This window comes from Colletes latitarsis, chromosome 12, assembly GCF_051014445.1.
Source record: "Colletes latitarsis isolate SP2378_abdomen chromosome 12, iyColLati1, whole genome shotgun sequence".
NCBI classification, from domain to species: Eukaryota; Metazoa; Arthropoda; class Insecta; order Hymenoptera; family Colletidae; genus Colletes; species Colletes latitarsis.
Window position 1 is genome coordinate 26,112,521 of NC_135145.1, and position 17,330 is coordinate 26,129,850.

The following is a 17,330-nucleotide window of genomic DNA, read 5'->3' on the forward strand; positions in this document are numbered from 1 at the left end:
GCTTGTCAACTTCTTTGCTCCCAGTTAATTCGCTAAAAAGTTCACCTGTGACGTGCAGTTTGGCTTTCGTGGTCACCAAACCAATTTCACTGGTGGCTTTGCAAACGTAAGTGGCGTCGTCCTCTTCGGTCGCGTGTCTGATCTCCAGCGCAGTCTTCATCTCGTTCTCGTAGATACGTACCTTCACGTTCTGCGTGTTCATGATCAACTTGTCATTTCTGTACCACACAACGTCTGCAAGCCCAAGAAAACGTAATTTAAAGTAATGAAGAAGCGCGGGGATTCCCCAGGCTTTGACGATAAAAATTGGAAGATTCGCCGTACCTGGAGCAGGATTTCCGGAATACGTGCACTCGAATATCACCCTCTCGCCTTCCTTCGCATAAACGTCCGTTATTTCTTGAATGAACCGTGGTACAGATTGCGTGGCTGAAAGAGCAACGTGGCAATTAAAATAAAATTACTCCATTCTCCGCGCAAACTGTTTACCTGATGTGTTGGTTGGTGATTGTGCGACTCGCGTGACCCCAATGTCAGTAATCTGATTAGCCAAAAGAGATAAAACCAAAACACACACACAGTAGAGTCGTAAATTAGATGGTTAGCGAGTGGACAAGCTGTGAAACAGTACCTGACATGGTGCCCCTCTCATCCTCACTGTGGTGCTCGCTGCAAGACACCTCGGACGTCGACATGTTTCCAGCCAATCCGAGGTTCCCGCTGCACTGGCTCTCCAGTAACAAAAATTCCTGCAGCTCCTCCTGGCTGTCGGCCGTGTGCAGCTGCTGGAAAGCCTCCAAGTCGATTTCCCTGGGCTCCAGCGGGTACATCTTCGGGTCCATCAGTTTACCAAAGCGACGTTCCTTGGACCATCTCGCCACAGGTATCCTCGACTTTGGATAAGTGTGATACTTCCTCGCGTGATCGTACCCCAACGTGGTTTCCACGACTTTGCACTGGCCACTTCCAACGGAGGCCTCGCTGTTCTCCTCGATGGGCGACAAATGGGCCCCTGGCTCCGTCACGTTCTTCTTCTCGGACCTGGGCGGCGGGAACTCGTCAAAATCCAGCACAATTCTCATCCCCGTTTGGTCCCCCAGAAGCTCCATCAACGACTCTTCTTTCCTGCTTTCTCTGGTTAGGCGCCTCCTGTCCGACCTTATTAACCAAGGCAATTTCGAGCATTTTTGCCTCTCGTTCACGGGGGGCTCCGAAGTCTTCGTGGCGCCTCTAACCGAGTCTCGTTTCGCTCTCGCAATGGGCTTCGTCTCTGCGTTCTCCGACTTCTTCCTCCTCGTAGCTCTACTTACCTTCCCGACGGCAGTTCTCCCAGTTACCGACCGAGTTTCTCTGTCGGTATTTCTCTCGAAAGTTGCTCCTCTCGCGCTGAGCTCCCAGGAATATTCCGTGTCGGAGTATCTTCCGGAGAGAAAGAAGCTCCTCGGGGCAGCTTCTTCCTCGTCGAAGTTCATCAGCGTCCTGGTCGACGAGAATTCGCTGACTATCGTCGAGCTCTCGTCCCTGATGGCGCGATCGTCCAGACTGTCCGTCGAAAAGCTGCACTCCGCCTCACTCAGCATGCATTCGACTCTCTCCGACTGGGCCTTACCTCTCAGAGCTTCTTGCATCTCCTCCATCTGGGTCACCCACGATGGCTTCCTGTACTCCTTCGTTCCGAGGATTCCTGATCAACGAACCAAGATTAGAAATCTGCCCCAACTTTCGACCCTTTCAGTCCCATTCCTCCAGCAACGTACATTGTTAAGCATTTACTTCGAACCAGAGAACTTATTCTTCGACCCCTAAACAGCGACAGTCTACGAGTCGATAACTTACCATTGCATGGTAAGAGAAATATAAAGACTCGTAGCTCGCAGCAAGTATTCGAGGGTCAAACGGATGGGACTGAAAGGGCCCGACGAGTTAGCGGAACGTCGATTAAAAGAATATAAAAAAAGTGTAGGTGAGGGATGTGAGTGTTCAGTGTGAGTCTGATATGAAGGTTTGGGACACATATTAGGAGATTTCCGATGATGATTCCGATCGAAGAGCGCAGCTGAAAATAACTCGTATCAAGCATATTAGCGAAGCTTCCACCACGGTTTAGAAATTGCACTTTTGGCTCTGTAAAGGGGTCGTTACCTTCTACCGATAAGTAAGTTGTCGTGGTCGATACGCCGAGCGGATTGTGCGCTTCGAACACAATCTCGCCGGTGTCGTCGGGATAAGTTTCAGCGATCGTCAATACGGACGTGCCATCCTCGAATTCCTCGACCTGGAACTCCTGAGACGGCACGATTTCTACGCCCTGCTTGTACCATTTTCCTTCTGGCTTCGGTTTCCCTTTCACCTTCACCTCCAATCTGCGTTAAATGACAAATATTTATTTATAACAGAGGAGGTGTACGAGTAGACCTCACGTCCATTTGGTTCTAGAGCCCTATTACCATTTTCGTGTCACTCGCTACATTACCGACAGGTTAGACGAATGAACAGAGAAGGAAGTGAGATAGAGAAACAATCCAGGCCACGCGTATTTTCAATTAGAAATTTTTTAATTTTCTCGAATTTTTTTCTAGGAAATGAGTAGGAATTCGGGGGTGTGTCTGTTCACCAAAAGTGATTGTAATTGACCCTTGCAACTGAAAATATTTTTTTCAGAACGATTTGAAACTTCTTTTTTCGATGAAAAAGGGGATTACCCTCTCGAGTTTTCTTAAACATTCGTTTTTTATTTTTAGTAATTTTATTTGACGCCCTACAGAAAAGTTGTGTAATACTTTTTTGTAGGTACACACGAGCTCTACTTTAGAAAAAAGTTTCATTGAAATATATTCACAATTGTAGGAGTTATAGCTGATTGAAAATTGGACCATTTTTATGGGGTTTTTCTCATTTTCCGGGGTCAAGCATCAACTTTTTGAATATTTTTACAATTTCTATATATTCTCCACTAAAATACGCGTCGTTTGGCTTTTTGAAAATTAAAATCGTCCAATCCGTTGAGGAGTTATGATTTTTCAAAGATTCGCATGAAATTTCGGGCAAACATTTCTAGCCAGAAATTACATTTTCGATTGGGAATTTTTTTCTCGAAACTGTGTAGGATTTTGGGGGTATGTCTATTCACCAAAAATACTTGTAATTGACCCCCGCAACCGAAAATATTTTTTCCAGAACGATATGAAACTTTTATTTTCGCTGGAAAAGGGGATTACCCTCTCGAGTTTTCTTAAACATTCGTTTTTGATTTTTAGTAATTTTATTTGACGCCCTATAGAAAAGTTGTGTAATACTTTTTTGCAGGTACACACGAGCTCTACTTTAGAAAAAAGTTTCATTGAAATATATTCACAATTGTAGGAGTTATGGCTGATTGAAAATTGGACCATTTTTATGGGGTTTTTCTCATTTTCCGGGGTCAAGGATCAACTTTTTGAATATTTTTACAATTTCTATATATTCTCCACTAAAATACGCGTCGTTTGGCTTTTTGAAAATTAAAATCGTCCAATCCGTTGAGGAGTTATGATTTTTCAAAGATTCGCATGAAATTTCAAGGAAGCATTTCTGGCCTGAAATGATATTTTCAGTAAAGAATTTTTTTCTCGAAAATGGTTAGGATTTCGAAGATATGTCTAATGACCAAAAATGCTTATAATTGACCCTTGCAACCGAAAATATTTTTTTCAGAACGATTTGAAACTTTTTTTTTCGCTGAAAAAGGGGATTACCCTCTCGAGTTTTCTTAAACATTCGTTTTTGATTTTTAGTAATTTTATTTGACGCCCTACAGAAAAGTTGTGTAATACTTTTTTGTAGGTACACATGAACTCTAGTTGTCTCCAAAATTTCAATGAGATACCTTTACTATTGTAGGAGTTATGGCCGTTTGAAAATTGAACCAGTTTTAGAGGGTTTTTCTCAGTTTACGGGGTCAAGGATCAACTTTTTGAATATTTTTGCAATTTCTACATATTCCTCATCTAAATACGCGTCGTTTGCGTTTTTGAAAATTAAAATCGTCCAATCCGTTCAGGAGATATGATTTTTCAAAAATTCGCATGAAATTTCGGGCAAACATTTCTAGCCAGAAATTACATTTTCGATTAGGAATTTTTTTCTCGAAACTGTGTAGGATTTTGGGGGTATGTCTGTTCACCAAAAATGCTTGTAATTGACCCCTGCAACCGAAAATATTTTTTCCAGAACGATTTGAAACTTTTGAAAAAGGGGATTACCCTTTGTCGAGTTTTCTTAAACATTCGTTTTCGATTTTTACTAATTTTATTTGACGTCCTACAGAAAAGTTGTGTAATACTTTTTTGTAGGCACACATGAGCTCTACTTTAGAAAAAAATTTCAACGAGATACGTTCAGTATTGTAGGAGTTATGGTCGTTTGAATACCATACCTGGTTAATTCTCCATCTTTGATTGGAATTAACTGGGGAAGTTTTCTGATTATCTCCGGCGCGGATTCCTCCGTGTCTGTGTCGAACAGAGGAGCTTCCTGAAAATCGTACAAACGTCTCTTACTCTATGACAATTACTAGATTGAAATTACATTTATCTGCCCATTTTCATTCTGCAACTGTTTAATTTATTCTACTTTCTAAGCACGTAAGTTTAGTTATACATACCTTAGGAGATAAGAGATCTTCCTCAGACCCACTTTGCCCTGTAGTAAGCGACGTCGCCACAATCGAGGATGCAATTTCCGAATCAGGTACGTACTCATAAGCTAAACATTCAAGAAACATTAAAAGACAAATTAAAAACACCAGATCTATAAGCAAGTCTAAAATCTATCCGAAAAATACGAAGACACAATTGATAAATTTACCATAAATTTCAACCACCCCTAAGAAAAATTTTAATGGGGGATTCTAGGGGCTAAAATAAGACGAAAATCAAGAATACCAATTTGTCGTTTGAGGCTTCGTTAAAAAGTTATTAACAATTGCGTCTGTAGGGCGCCAACCTGCGCACAGCAGCGTGCGCACGACAGTGGTTCTCACCAGTTGTGCACCACTGCGCACAATAAAAGATGGCTCACCTTCGACGACGAGCGACGTCGAACAAACAGCTTCTCCAACAGGATTTACAGCACGACAAGTGTACTCGCCAGCATCTTCTGGGAATACTTCAGTAATAGCCAAACTACAGACACCTTCAGTGTCTTGTAGAATCGTGATTTCTTTGCCCTCTTTGATCGGTTTGTTGTCGTGGTACCATTCCACTCTGGGCGTGGGTTTCCCCTGCACCACGCACGTCAGGTTCGCGCTCTCCCCGTCCATGACTCTGACGGGGGATAACCTTTTGACGAATGTCGGCGAGACCAGCTCCACAGTCTCCTCCCACTGGGTGTCCAACAGGTTTATGGTGGCCGTGCAGGTGACCGACCCGCCAACATTCTCCGCGCGACAGGTGTACGTGCCAGCAAACTCGGGCTTGATTTCCTTTATCATGAGGATCGAACGATTCTCTTGGGTCACGATCCTCACTTGTGGCGTTGACTGCAACAGAAGTGCGCTCGGTGTAATGGAAATGATCTGTTTGGTGATCGAAAGAATCCTCTAAATTACGTAGGGGAACCCCCAAATTACGTAGGGGAACCTCCGAATTACGTAGGAGAACCCCCAAATTACGTAGGGGAACCCCTCCAAGTGAAGCGCGCCAGATGGTCGCTGGGGATTCCCGTGCTCTCAGCCCACAATAATGAACCAAGTAACTGAACAAAGAAAGAAACGTACCTCGAGGGGACGAGTCTGGGGCAGCAAATTGCGTAGGGGAACCCCCAAATTACGTAGGGGAACCCCCGAATTACGTAGGGGAACCCCCAAATGACGTAGGGGAACCCCCAAATGACGTAGGGGAACCCCCCCCAAGTGAAGCGCGCCAGATGGTCGCTGGGGATTCCCGTGCTCTCAGCCCACAATAACGAACCAAGTAACTGAACAAAGAAAGAAACGTACCTCGAGGGGACGAGTCTGGGGCAGCAAATTGCGTAGGGGAACCCCCAAATTACGTAGGGGAACCCCGAAATTACGTAGGGGAACCCCGAAATTACGTAGGGGAACCCCCAAATGACGTAGGGAAACCTCCAAATTACGTAGGGGAACCCCCAAATTACGTAGGGGAACCCCCCCAAGTGAAGCGCGCCAGATGGTCGCTGGGGATTCCCGTGCTCTCAGCCCACAATAATGAACCAAGTAACTGAACAAAGAAAGAAACGTACCTCGAGGGGACGAGTCTGGGGCAGCAAATTGCGTAGGGGAACCCCCAAATTACGTAGGGGAACCCTCAAATTACGTAGGGGAACCCCCAAATTACGTAGGGGAACCCCCAAATTACGTAGGGGAACCCCTCCAAGTGAAGCGCGCCAGATGGTCGCTGGGGATTCCCGTGCTCTCAGCCCACAATAATGAACCAAGTAACTGAACAAAGAAAGAAACGTACCTCGAGGGGACGAGTCTGGGGCAGCAAATTGCGTAGGGGAACCCCCAAATGACGTAGGGGAACCCCCAAATTACGTAGGGAAACCCCCCAATTACGTAGGGGAACCCCCCCAAGTGAAGCGCGCCAGATGGTCGCTGGGGATTCCCGTGCTCCCAGCCCACAATAACGAACCAAGTAACTGAACAAAGAAAGAAACGTACCTCGAGGGGACGAGTCTGGGGCAGCAAATTGCGTAGGGGAACCCCCAAATTACGTAGGGGATCCCCCAAATTACGTAGGGGATCCCCCAAATGACGTAGGGGAACCCCCAAATTACGTAGAGGAACCCCCCCCAAGTGAAGCGCGCCAGATGGTCGCTGGGGATTCCCGTGCTCTCAATCCACAATAATGAACCAAGCAACTGAACAAAGAAAGAAACGTACCTCGAGGGGACGAGTCTGGGGCAGCAAATTGGGTAGGGGAACCCCCAAATTACGTAGGGGAACCCCCAAATGACGTAGGGGAACCCCCCCAAGTGAAGCGCGTCAGATGGTCGCTGGGGATTCCCGTGCTCTCAGCCCACAATAATGAATCAAGTAACTGAACAAAGAAAGAAACGTACCTCGAGGGGACGAGTCTGGGGCAGCAAATTGCGTAGGGGAACCCCCAAATTACGTAGGGGAACCCCCAAATTACGTAGGGGAACCCCCAAATTACGGAGGGGAACCCCCAAATTACGTAGGGGAACCCCCAAATGACGTAGGGGAATCCCCAAATCACGTATGGGAACCCCCAAATGACGTAGGGGAACCCCCCCAAGTGAAGCGCGCCAGATGGTCGCTGGGGATTCCCGTGGTCTCAGCCCACAATAACGAACCAAGTAACTGAACAAAGAAAGAAACGTACCTCGAGGGGACGAGTCTGGGGCAGCAAATTGGGGCGCTGAGGGATCCCCCAAATTGGGGCGCTGAGGGATCCCCCAAATTACGTAGGGGAACCCCCAAATTACGTAGGGGAACCCCCAAATTACGTAGGGGAACCCCCAAATTACGTAGGGGAATCCCCAAATTACGTAGGGGAACCTCAAATGACGTAGGGGAACCCCCAAGTTACGTAGGGGAACCCCCAAATTACGTAGGGGAACCCCCAAATTACGTAGGGGAATCCCCCTCCAAGTGAAGCGCGCCAGATGGTCGCTGGGGATTCCCGTACTCTCAGCCCACAATAACGAACCAAGTAACTGAACAAAGAAAGAAACGTACCTCGAGGGGACGAGTCTGGGGCAGCAAATTGCGTAGGGGAACCCCCAAATTACGTAGGGGAACCCCCAAATGACGTAGGGGAACCCCCAAATTACGTAGGGGAACCCCCAAATTACGTAGGGGAACCCCGAAATTACGTAGGGGAACCCCCAAATGACGTAGGGGAACCCCAAATGACGTAGAACCCCCAAATGACGTAGGGGAACCCCCAAATTACGTAGGGGAACCCCCCCAAGTGAAGCGCGCCAGATGGTCGCTGGGGATTCCCATGCTCTCAGCCCACAATAACGAACCAAGTAACTGAACAAAGAAAGAAACGTACCTCGAGGGGACGAGTCTCGTGGAACCACTGGAAGGAGGCTGTGGGATAGGACTCGACCTGCGCCTCCACGATGACCACCTCCCCTTCAGCAACGATCTGTGGCTGTATCGGTTGGACGAATCTCGGTGCTTTGACCTCGTCGGTCCTATCCGGGCGCTCCTTGACAGTGACGGAGCCGGAGCTTCTGGCCTCGCCAGCGGGATTCTGAACCCTAACCTCGTACTTGCCGCCATCTTTCTTGGTCACCTCGGGAATGAACAACTCGGCGGTGCTCTCGCGGATGTTGATCACGCGCTTGTCGGAGGGAACGACTTCGGTTCCGTTGCGGAACCATTTCACTTCCGGAGTTGGTTTGCTCTCGAAGTCGGCGGACAGCGTCAGGGGCTTCCCAGTTTCAGCGACCAGGGCTGGCAACGGTCTGGTGATCTTGGGCGCTCTCAGCACTTCTGGCTTGCTGACCTTCACCACGTTGCTGATCACGAGGTTCGCCCTGCACTCGGCGCGACCGAATTTGTTCACTGCACGGACGCGATAGATGGTCTCATCTTCCGGTGTTGGCTCCAGTATGTGCAACTTCGCCTCCCCGGTCTCAGGGTTGAAGCTGATCTCTCTGCCCTCCTTGGGTCTCAGCTCTTGCTCCCCGCGGTACCACTTCACCTCAGGCATGGGGGTTCCGGTGACCACGCACTCCAGAAGGGCTGGCTTGTGCTCCTCCACCATCAGCGGCTTGATGGGCGACGCGAAGTGAGGCGCCACGCCCTCCTCTTCTTTCTCTGGGGGAACAAACGCAATCATCAACACACGGTGGCCACAATTTCGGACAAAACACACCGCAAAACTCTATGCTAAGACCTTTTCTTGCAAGCTCAACAGGTCTTTGCAAGGTGACAGTATACAGGGTGATTGGTAGTTACACATATCATCAGGAATTATACAGTGCCTATATAGAATCACCTTATACGATCAAAAAGCATTTCTGAAAAGCAAAAACAAGGACAACCACACAGATATCAGGAGACAGAGCTCTTTCAGTACCGAATATAACGAGATTCACGGTGGACGTTGCTACCCCAGCAGGGTTCGAGGCCCTGCAAGAGTACATGCCAGCATCTTCTTCCTTCACTTTGGTCACTTCCAACGTGGCTGTCGTCTCGTAGACAGTTATGACGTACTTCTCACTGGCGTGGAGTTCTTGCTCGTTCCTGTACCAGGTGATTTCGGGGAATGGATTGCCATAGACCGTGCAAGTGAACTTGGCGACGCTTTCGAGCTCCGCGATGACGGGTTGAAGCTTCTGGATGAACCTTGGAGCGACCTTCTTGTCTTTGTCCGTGATGGATATGTCCACCTGGGTGCGCTGTCTGCGTTTCCTCTTGCGATCCTCGACTTGGATCTCTTGCTCCACGTCTTCAGCTTCGATTTTAATCGCCTTCTTGGTGATTTGGATACCTTCGGAGGAGACTGTTTTATCGACGATTTCTTCTTTCTCCACTGCCACAGGCGCCTCTTCTGGCTTCTTCCTGGGCCTCTTCCTTAGCTCAACAACTGACACTTCCGTTTCATCAGCCTTCTCTGGGGTTTCTTCGACTGGCTTCAATTGGGGTACTTCTTCTCGAGGCTTCTCAACAGGTTTCTCTTCTTTCCTATCCACCTTTCTCAATGTTACTTCTTCTTCAACTCTTTCAACCACTTCTTCGTGCCTCTCGACTGGCTTTAATTGGATTATTTCCTCTACTGGCTTCTTTGGCTTTCGTTTCTTCCTCCAGGACACCTCAGAAGTCTCTGTCACTTCTTCTACTGAGTCTTCTTTTTGTACTACTTCAGGTTGTACTTCCATCTTCTCCTGGACAGTTTCTTTTGGCTTCCTCCAAGGAAGTTCCTTTGGCTTCTCTTCAACAACTGTGGTCACTACTTTCTGTTCCACAACTGTTGTTTCTTCCTCCTGCACGTCTGAAACCACTTTCTCTTGATCGATTGGAACAACTGTGACCTCTTCACGGAAATCGACCACCTTCTTCGTTTTCGTACCTCGCCGCCAAGGGAATATGGAAGTCTCAGGTTTCTCTTCTTCAGGTTTCTCTTCAACCTTTTCAGGAACTACTTTAGGAACCGGTTTCAAAGTAACTTCTTCTGGCTTTTCTTCTTTTGGTTTTTCTTTTTTGAATGGTTTTAAAGCCACTTCTTCCTTCACTTCTTCTTCCTTAGGGCGAGGTTTTACTGGTTTTAAAGTGACTTCTTCAGGTTTCTCTTCTTCTGGCTTTTCTAAACGCTTGAAAGGTTTTAATTTGATTTCTGGCTTTTCTTCTTCTGGTTTCTCTTTTTTGAATGGTTTTAAAGTTATTTCTTCTTTGGTCTCTTCTTCCTTAGGAAGAGGTTTTATTGGTTTCAAAGTGACTTCTTCAGGTTTCTCTTCTTCTGGTTTTTCTGAACGCTTGAAAGGTTTCAATTTGATTTCTGGCTTTTCTTCTTCTGGTTTCTCTTTTTTGAATGGTTTTAAAGTTATTTCTTCTTTGGTCTCTTCTTCCTTAGGAAGAGGTTTTATTGGTTTCAAAGTGACTTCTTCAGGTTTCTCTTCTTCTGGCTTTTCTAACCTCTTAAAAGGTTTCAATTTGATTTCTGGCTTTTCTTCTTCTGGTTTTTCTTTTTTAATTGGTTTCAAAGTTACTTCTTCTTTCACTTCTTCTTCTTTAGGGCGAGGTTTCACAGGTTTTAAAGTGACTTCTTCTGGTTTCTCTTCTTCTGGTTTTTCTAACCTCTTGAAAGGTTTCAATTTGATTTCTGGTTTCTCTTCTTCTGGTTTTTCTTTTTTAATTGGTTTTAAAGCCACTTCTTCCTTCACTTCTTCTTCTTTAGGACGTTGTTTTACTGGTTTCAATGTAACTTCTTCTGGTTTTTCTTCTTCTGGCTTTTCTAACCTCTTAAAAGGTTTCAATTTGATTTCTGGCTTTTCTTCTTCTGGTTTTTCTTTTTTGAATGGTTTCAAAGTTACTTCTTCTGGTTTCTCTTCTTCTTTAGGAAGAGTTTTTACTGGTTTTAAAGTGACTTCTTCAGGTTTCTCTTCTTCTGGCTTTTCTAATCTCTTGAAAGGTTTCAATTTGATTTCTGGTTTCTCTTCTTCTGGTTTTTCTTTTTTAATTGGTTTTAAAGCCACTTCTTCCTTCACTTCTTCTTCTTTAGGACGTTGTTTTACTGGTTTCAATGTAACTTCTTCTGGTTTTTCTTCTTCTGGCTTTTCTAACCTCTTAAAAGGTTTCAATTTGATTTCTGGCTTTTCTTCTTCTGGTTTCTCTTTTTTGAATGGTTTTAAAGTTACTTCTTCTGGTTTCTCTTCTTCTTTGGGACGTTGTTTTACTGGTTTCAAAGTGACTTCTTCTGGTTTTTCTTCTTCTGGCTTTTCTAACCTCTTGAAAGGTTTCAATTTGATTTCTGGCTTTTCTTCTTCTGGTTTTTCTTTTTTAATTGGTTTTAAAGACACTTCTTCTTTCACTTCTTCTTCTTTAGGGCGAGGTTTCACAGGTTTTAAAGTAACTTCTTCAGGTTTCTCTTCTTCTGGCTTTTCTAATCTCTTGAAAGGTTTTAATTTGATTTCTGGTTTCTCTTCTTCTGGTTTTTCTTTTTTAATTGGTTTTAAAGCCACTTCTTCCTTCACTTCTTCTTCTTTAGGACGTTGTTTTACTGGTTTCAATGTAACTTCTTCTGGTTTTTCTTCTTCTGGCTTTTCTAACCTCTTAAAAGGTTTCAATTTGATCTCAGGCTTTTCTTCTTCTGGTTTTTCTTTTTTGAATGGTTTCAATGTTACTTCTTCTTTTGTCTCTTCTTCTTTAGGACGAGGTTTCACAGGTTTCAAAGTAACTTCCTCAGGTTTCTCTTCTTCTGGCTTTTCTAACCTCTTAAAAGGTTTCAATTTGATTTCTGGCTTTTCTTCTTCTGGTTTTTCTTTCTTGAATGGTTTCAAAGTTACTTCTTCTTTTGTTTCTTCTTCTTTAGGACGAGGTTTCACAGGTTTCAAACTGATTTCTTCTGGTTTTTCTTCTTCTGGCTTTTCTAATCTCTTGAAAGGTTTCAACTTAACCTCAGGCTTTTCTTCTTCTGGTTTTTCTTTTCTAAATGGTTTCAAAGTCACTTCTTCTTTTGTCTCTTCTTCCTTAGGACGAGGTTTCACAGGTTTCAATGTAACTTCCTCAGGTTTCTCTTCTTCTGGCTTTTCTAATCTCTTGAAAGGTTTCAATTTGATTTCTGGCTTTTCTTCTTCTGGTTTTTCTTTTCTAAATGGTTTCAAAGTCACTTCTTCTTTTGTCTCTTCTTCCTTAGGACGAGGTTTCACAGGTTTCAATGTAACTTCCTCAGGTTTCTCTTCTTCTGGCTTTTCTAATCTCTTGAAAGGTTTCAATTTGATTTCTGGTTTCTCTTCTTCTGGTTTTTCTTTCTTGAATGGTTTCAAAGTCACTTCTTCTTTTGTCTCTTCTTCCTTAGGACGAGGTTTCACAGGTTTCAAAGTAACTTCTTCAGGTTTCTCTTCTTCTGGCTTTTCTAATCTCTTGAAAGGTTTCAACTTAACCTCTGGCTTTTCTTCTTCTGGTTTGTCTTTTCTAAATGGTTTCAAAGTCACTTCTTCCTTCTTCTCCTCTTCCTTAGGACGAGGTTTCACAGGTTTTAAAGTAACTTCTTCAGGTTTCTCTTCTTCTGGCTTTTCTAATCTCTTGAAAGGTTTCAATTTGATTTCAGGCTTCTCTTCTTCTGGTTTTTCTTTCTTGAATGGTTTTAAAGTCACTTCTTCCTTCACTTCTTCTTCCTTAGGTCGAGGTTTCACAGGTTTCAATGTAACTTCCTCAGGTTTCTCTTCTTCTGGCTTTTCTAATCTCTTGAAAGGTTTCAATTTGATTTCAGGCTTTTCTTCTTCTGGTTTTTCTTTCTTGAATGGTTTTAAAGTCACTTCTTCCTTCACTTCTTCTTCCTTAGGTCGAGGTTTCACAGGCTTCAAAGTAACTTCTTCAGGTTTCTCTTCTTCTGGCTTTTCTAATCTTTTAAAAGGTTTCAATTTGATTTCTGGTTTCTCTTCTTCTGGTTTTTCTTTTTTGAATGGTTTCAAAGTCACTTCTTCCTTCTTCTCCTCTTCCTTAGGACGAGGTTTCACAGGTTTTAAGCTCACTTCCTCAGGTTTCTCTTCCTCCGGCTTTTCTAATCTCTTCAAAGGTTTCAAACTCACTTCTTCCGGTTTAGCTTCCTCCTGCGGCACTATCTTTCTACCCGGTTTCTTACCACGCCTCCATGGCAATTCAGACTTCTCTTCCTTAACTTCTCCATTCTCAACAGTCTCAGGTTTCCGTAATTCAACCGCTTTAACCATCTCTTCTTCAGGAACTTCCTTCTCTTTCGCTAACTTCTTAACAGGTTTCAGAACCACTTCCTCTTTCTCGACCTTCTCTTCAGGTACCTTGCCTCGTTTCGTAGGTTTCAACACAACGGAAGAAATATCTTCAACTTCTTCTTCTTTCACTTTCTCTTTTCGTGGCCTGCGCCAACTTACTTCAGACACTTCCGCCTGCTCTTCTTCAACCTTCTTGTCTTCGACCACGTCTTCAGGTTTCTTCCTACGCCACGGCATTTCTGACACTTCCTGTGGCTGCTCTTCTTCAGGTTTTAACGGTTTAACTTCTTTTTCTTCTTTTGGCTTCACTACTGGTTTCAATTTCACTTCCTCCTTCGTTTCTTCTTCCTTCGGGACCCGTTTAACAGGCTTCAGCGTGATCTCTTCTTTATCTTCCCTCTCTTCAGGTTTCTTGCCGCGTTTGACCGGCTTCAAAGCCAGCGATTTGAAATCTTCGATCGTTTCCTCTTCCCTTTTCACTATTGCTTCATCTTCCACAGTTTTCCGTTCTTCAGGTGCCTTTTCGAGAGGCTTCTCATCTTTTGGCACGAGAGTCTTCTTAGGCTTCCGTCTCAGGCCCCAAGTCATCACTGACTCAACTTCCTCAGGCTGTTCTTCCTCCTCAGGCTTTGGTCTCTGGAATGGCTTCAGTTGCACTTCCTCCCTCTCTTCTTCTTCACGTGGAATGCGTTTCAGAGGCTTCAGGGTCACTTCTTCCAGCTTCTCTTTCTCCTGAGGCGCCCGTTCGCGCTTCGTAGGCTTCAAGGTCACCGATCTGATGTCTTCGACCTCCTCCTTCTTCTCAGGAATCTTTCGTGGCACTTTCTTGTCGCGAAGCCAAGGAACTTGCGTTCTTTCTTCTTCTTCAGGCATCTGTTCCGGTTTCTCTTCTTTCTTCTTCTTCCCCCGTACCCACGGAACTGCCACTTCTTCCTCAGTCTTTTCAACATCGAGAAGAGAAGTATCTTCTTCCTCTTGATAAGGCGTTTTCTCTATTTGCTTCTTCTTGCCTCTCGCCCACGGCACTGGCACTTCTTCTTTCTCCTCTTCAACATCTTTTGCAACTTCCAGAATCGTTCTATCCTCCTCTTCATGGTACGGTGCCTTTGGTTTCCTCTCCCTTCTCCAAGTTGCAACCTTATCTGTCCTTTGCTCCTCAATCTTCTCGTCTTTGTCTATCTTCAGCAACGTGGTTTCTTCTTCTTGAAGGTCCACCTTCTCCAGAGTCTCCTTCTTCTCTGTTCTAGTTGGTTTCAGCGTCACCTCTTCGACAACGTCCTTATGGACCTCCTTCTGCTCTACCTTCGTCCTCTTCAAAGCCACTCTTTCCTCAGTCCAGGGTTTAGTTTCCTGTTTCTCGACTTCTTTCTTCCTGTCCACTCGAAGAAGAGACCTGTCATCCTCTTCGACGTAAACGTCCCTTCCTTCCAGTTTCTGTGGCTCTTCCTTCAGACTAGGCCTCCTAACATCAGCTTTCTCTGGCTTGGTCTTCTTCAGGGTGATCTTCTCTTGCGTCCAGGGCTTCTGTTGCTCCACTGAAATCGACTCCTTCCTCGTTTTCTTCACTCGAGTGTCAGTTGACACTTCCAGCAACGTCGTGTCCTCCTCCTCCACGTAATCAGTCTTCTCCCTCGTCACAGACTTGAGATCCACTTGCTCCAGACTCGTTTTCCGTATCTGCAACTTCTCAGTTTTGGATGGTTTCAGCTCCACAGTCTCCACGACCTCTTTCTCAACCTCCTTCCTGACAGGTTTGGACTTCTTCAGAGTGATCCTCTCCTCTGTCCAGGGTTTAGCCTGCTCAGGCTTCTCCTTCGTCAACTTCTTCACTTCCTCGACCCTGGACACATCCAGCAACGACGTATCCTCTTGCTCCAGGTACTCAGACCTCTGAGTGACCGTTTCATCCTCAACTTTGTCAGCTTTAGGAACTGGTTTCAGGTCCACTTGCTCCAGACTGGGTCTCCTGATGGGTGACTTCTCAATTTTGGATGGTTTCAGCTCCACAGTCTCTACAACCTCTTTCTCAACCTCCTTCCTGACAGGTTTGGACTTCTTCAGAGTGATCCTCTCCTCTGTCCAGGGTTTAGCCTGCTCAGGCTTCTCCTTCGTCAACTTCTTCACTTCCTCGACCCTGGACACATCCAGCAACGACGTATCCTCTTGCTCCAGGTACTCAGACCTCTGAGTGACCGTTTCATCCCCAACTTTGTCAGCTTTAGGAACTGGTTTCAGGTCCACTTGCTCCAGACTGGGTCTCCTGATGGGTGACTTCTCAATTTTGGATGGTTTCAGCTCCACAGTCTCCACGACCTCTTTCTCAACCTCCTTCCTGACAGGTTTGGACTTCTTCAGAGTGATCCTCTCCTCTGTCCAGGGTTTAGCCTGCTCAGGCTTCTCCTTCGTCAACTTCTTCACTTCTTCGACCCTGGACACATCCAGCAACGACGTATCCTCTTGCTCCAGGTACTCAGACCTCTGAGTGACCGTTTCATCCCCAACTTTGTCAGCTTTAGGAACTGGTTTCAGGTCCACTTGCTCCAGACTGGGTCTCCTGATGGGTGACTTCTCAATTTTGGATGGTTTCAGCTCCACAGTCTCCACGACCTCTTTCTCAACCTCCTTCCTGACAGGCTTGGACTTCTTCAGAGTGATCCTCTCCTCTGTCCAGGGCTTCACTTGGCCCTCTGTGGCCTGCAGTTTGTCCAACGAGGTGTCGCGAGACTTGGGTTTCCCCTGTCGCCATGGCGTCACGCGCCCTCTTCTCCAAGGCAACGACTCGTCGCCAGGTTTTAACGGTATTTCTAATGGCAATCCACTCTCATCCAACGGCAATTGCTCTAATATCACGTCTCTGCCGCCCGTTCCCAAACCAAACGGTACTTTTTCACCAGATCTCGCTCCTGGTCCTGCTTCTACCGGAACTTCGTAATAACCCCCTTTCCTCTCTGCAATTGCATACGTATCAGAGTGATTTTACAGTTGTTTTAGGCTAATCACACTGCAAAGGAAGCCTCAAAATGCTGTAAAATGCGAGGTAAGTAAAATTGACAATTTAGTTGGCATGCTTGGAAAAAAAGGATATTCTAACCTTAAAAAAATTATCTGGAATGGCAAAAATGACGAAGACTTTGTTTTTATAGAGGTTATAGTCGTTGCACAATGGCGGGCACTTTGTCCTCTAACCTCAATCTTTTTTATATTTTCAAAGAACACACGAAACGTTTTAATATATTTTAAGAGATGGAGGTGTTTGTGAGAAGCATATTTCAAGTTAGTCGAGTTATGTTAATAATTATTTAAGTACTGTTGAGAGACGAGATGTTCGATTAACACCGGTCGGTAAGAATGGGCGAAAGAAAGTCGATAAGTAGGCTACCGGTCGGTAAGAATGGGCGAAAGACAGTCGATAAGTAGGCTACCGGTCGATAAGTAATAATTTGCATTTAGAAACATTGAAATCGTCGAATCCATTCAGCAGTTATGATGTTTCGAAGATTCACATGAAATTTCGGGGAATCACTTCAGGCCTCAGGCTATATATTTTCGTTAAGGAATTTTTTTCTCGAAATTGGGTAGGATTTCAGGGGTGTGTCTAATGACCAAAAATGATTGCAATTGACCCCTGCAACTAAATATATTTTTTTTAGAACGATTTGAAATTTTTTTTTTCCGTCGAAAACCTTCTCGAATTTTTTTCTAGAAAATAGATAGGATTTCAAGGGTATGTCTAATGACCAAAAATGATTGCAATTGACCCCTGTAACTAAATATATTTTTTTTAGAACGATTTGAAAAATTTTTTTTTTGTCGAAAAATTTAGGCACCTACCCCCTGTCGATTGTTCTTAAAAGTTCGTTTTTGATTTTTAATAAGTTTGTTTGGCGTCCTACAGAAAAGTTGTTTAATACTTTTTTGTAGGTATCCATGAGCTCTAT

The 17,330-nt window shown here is 44.9% G+C and overlaps 1 protein-coding gene across 15 annotated transcripts in view; it reads right to left on the reverse strand.

The window, feature by feature from the left end:
• Positions 1–17,330, reverse strand: part of Sls (sallimus) — a 190,307-nt gene that overhangs the window by 63,556 nt on the left and 109,421 nt on the right. For 14 of the 15 annotated variants that reach the window (XM_076779949.1, XM_076779951.1, XM_076779948.1 and 11 more), the window contains exons 40-48: positions 9,060–16,340; positions 8,025–8,797; positions 5,059–5,518; positions 4,643–4,743; positions 4,415–4,512; positions 2,143–2,363; positions 1,610–1,684; positions 325–429; positions 46–234 (exon numbers count right to left, since the gene is read on the reverse strand). In XM_076779949.1, coding sequence (XP_076636064.1) covers positions 46–234; positions 325–429; positions 1,610–1,684; positions 2,143–2,363; positions 4,415–4,512; positions 4,643–4,743; positions 5,059–5,518; positions 8,025–8,797; positions 9,060–16,340 — 9,303 coding nt within the window. The remainder of the gene's footprint in view (positions 1–45; positions 235–324; positions 430–1,609; positions 1,685–2,142; positions 2,364–4,414; positions 4,513–4,642; positions 4,744–5,058; positions 5,519–8,024; positions 8,798–9,059; positions 16,341–17,330) is intronic. The other variant, XM_076779954.1, reaches the window with a different exon arrangement.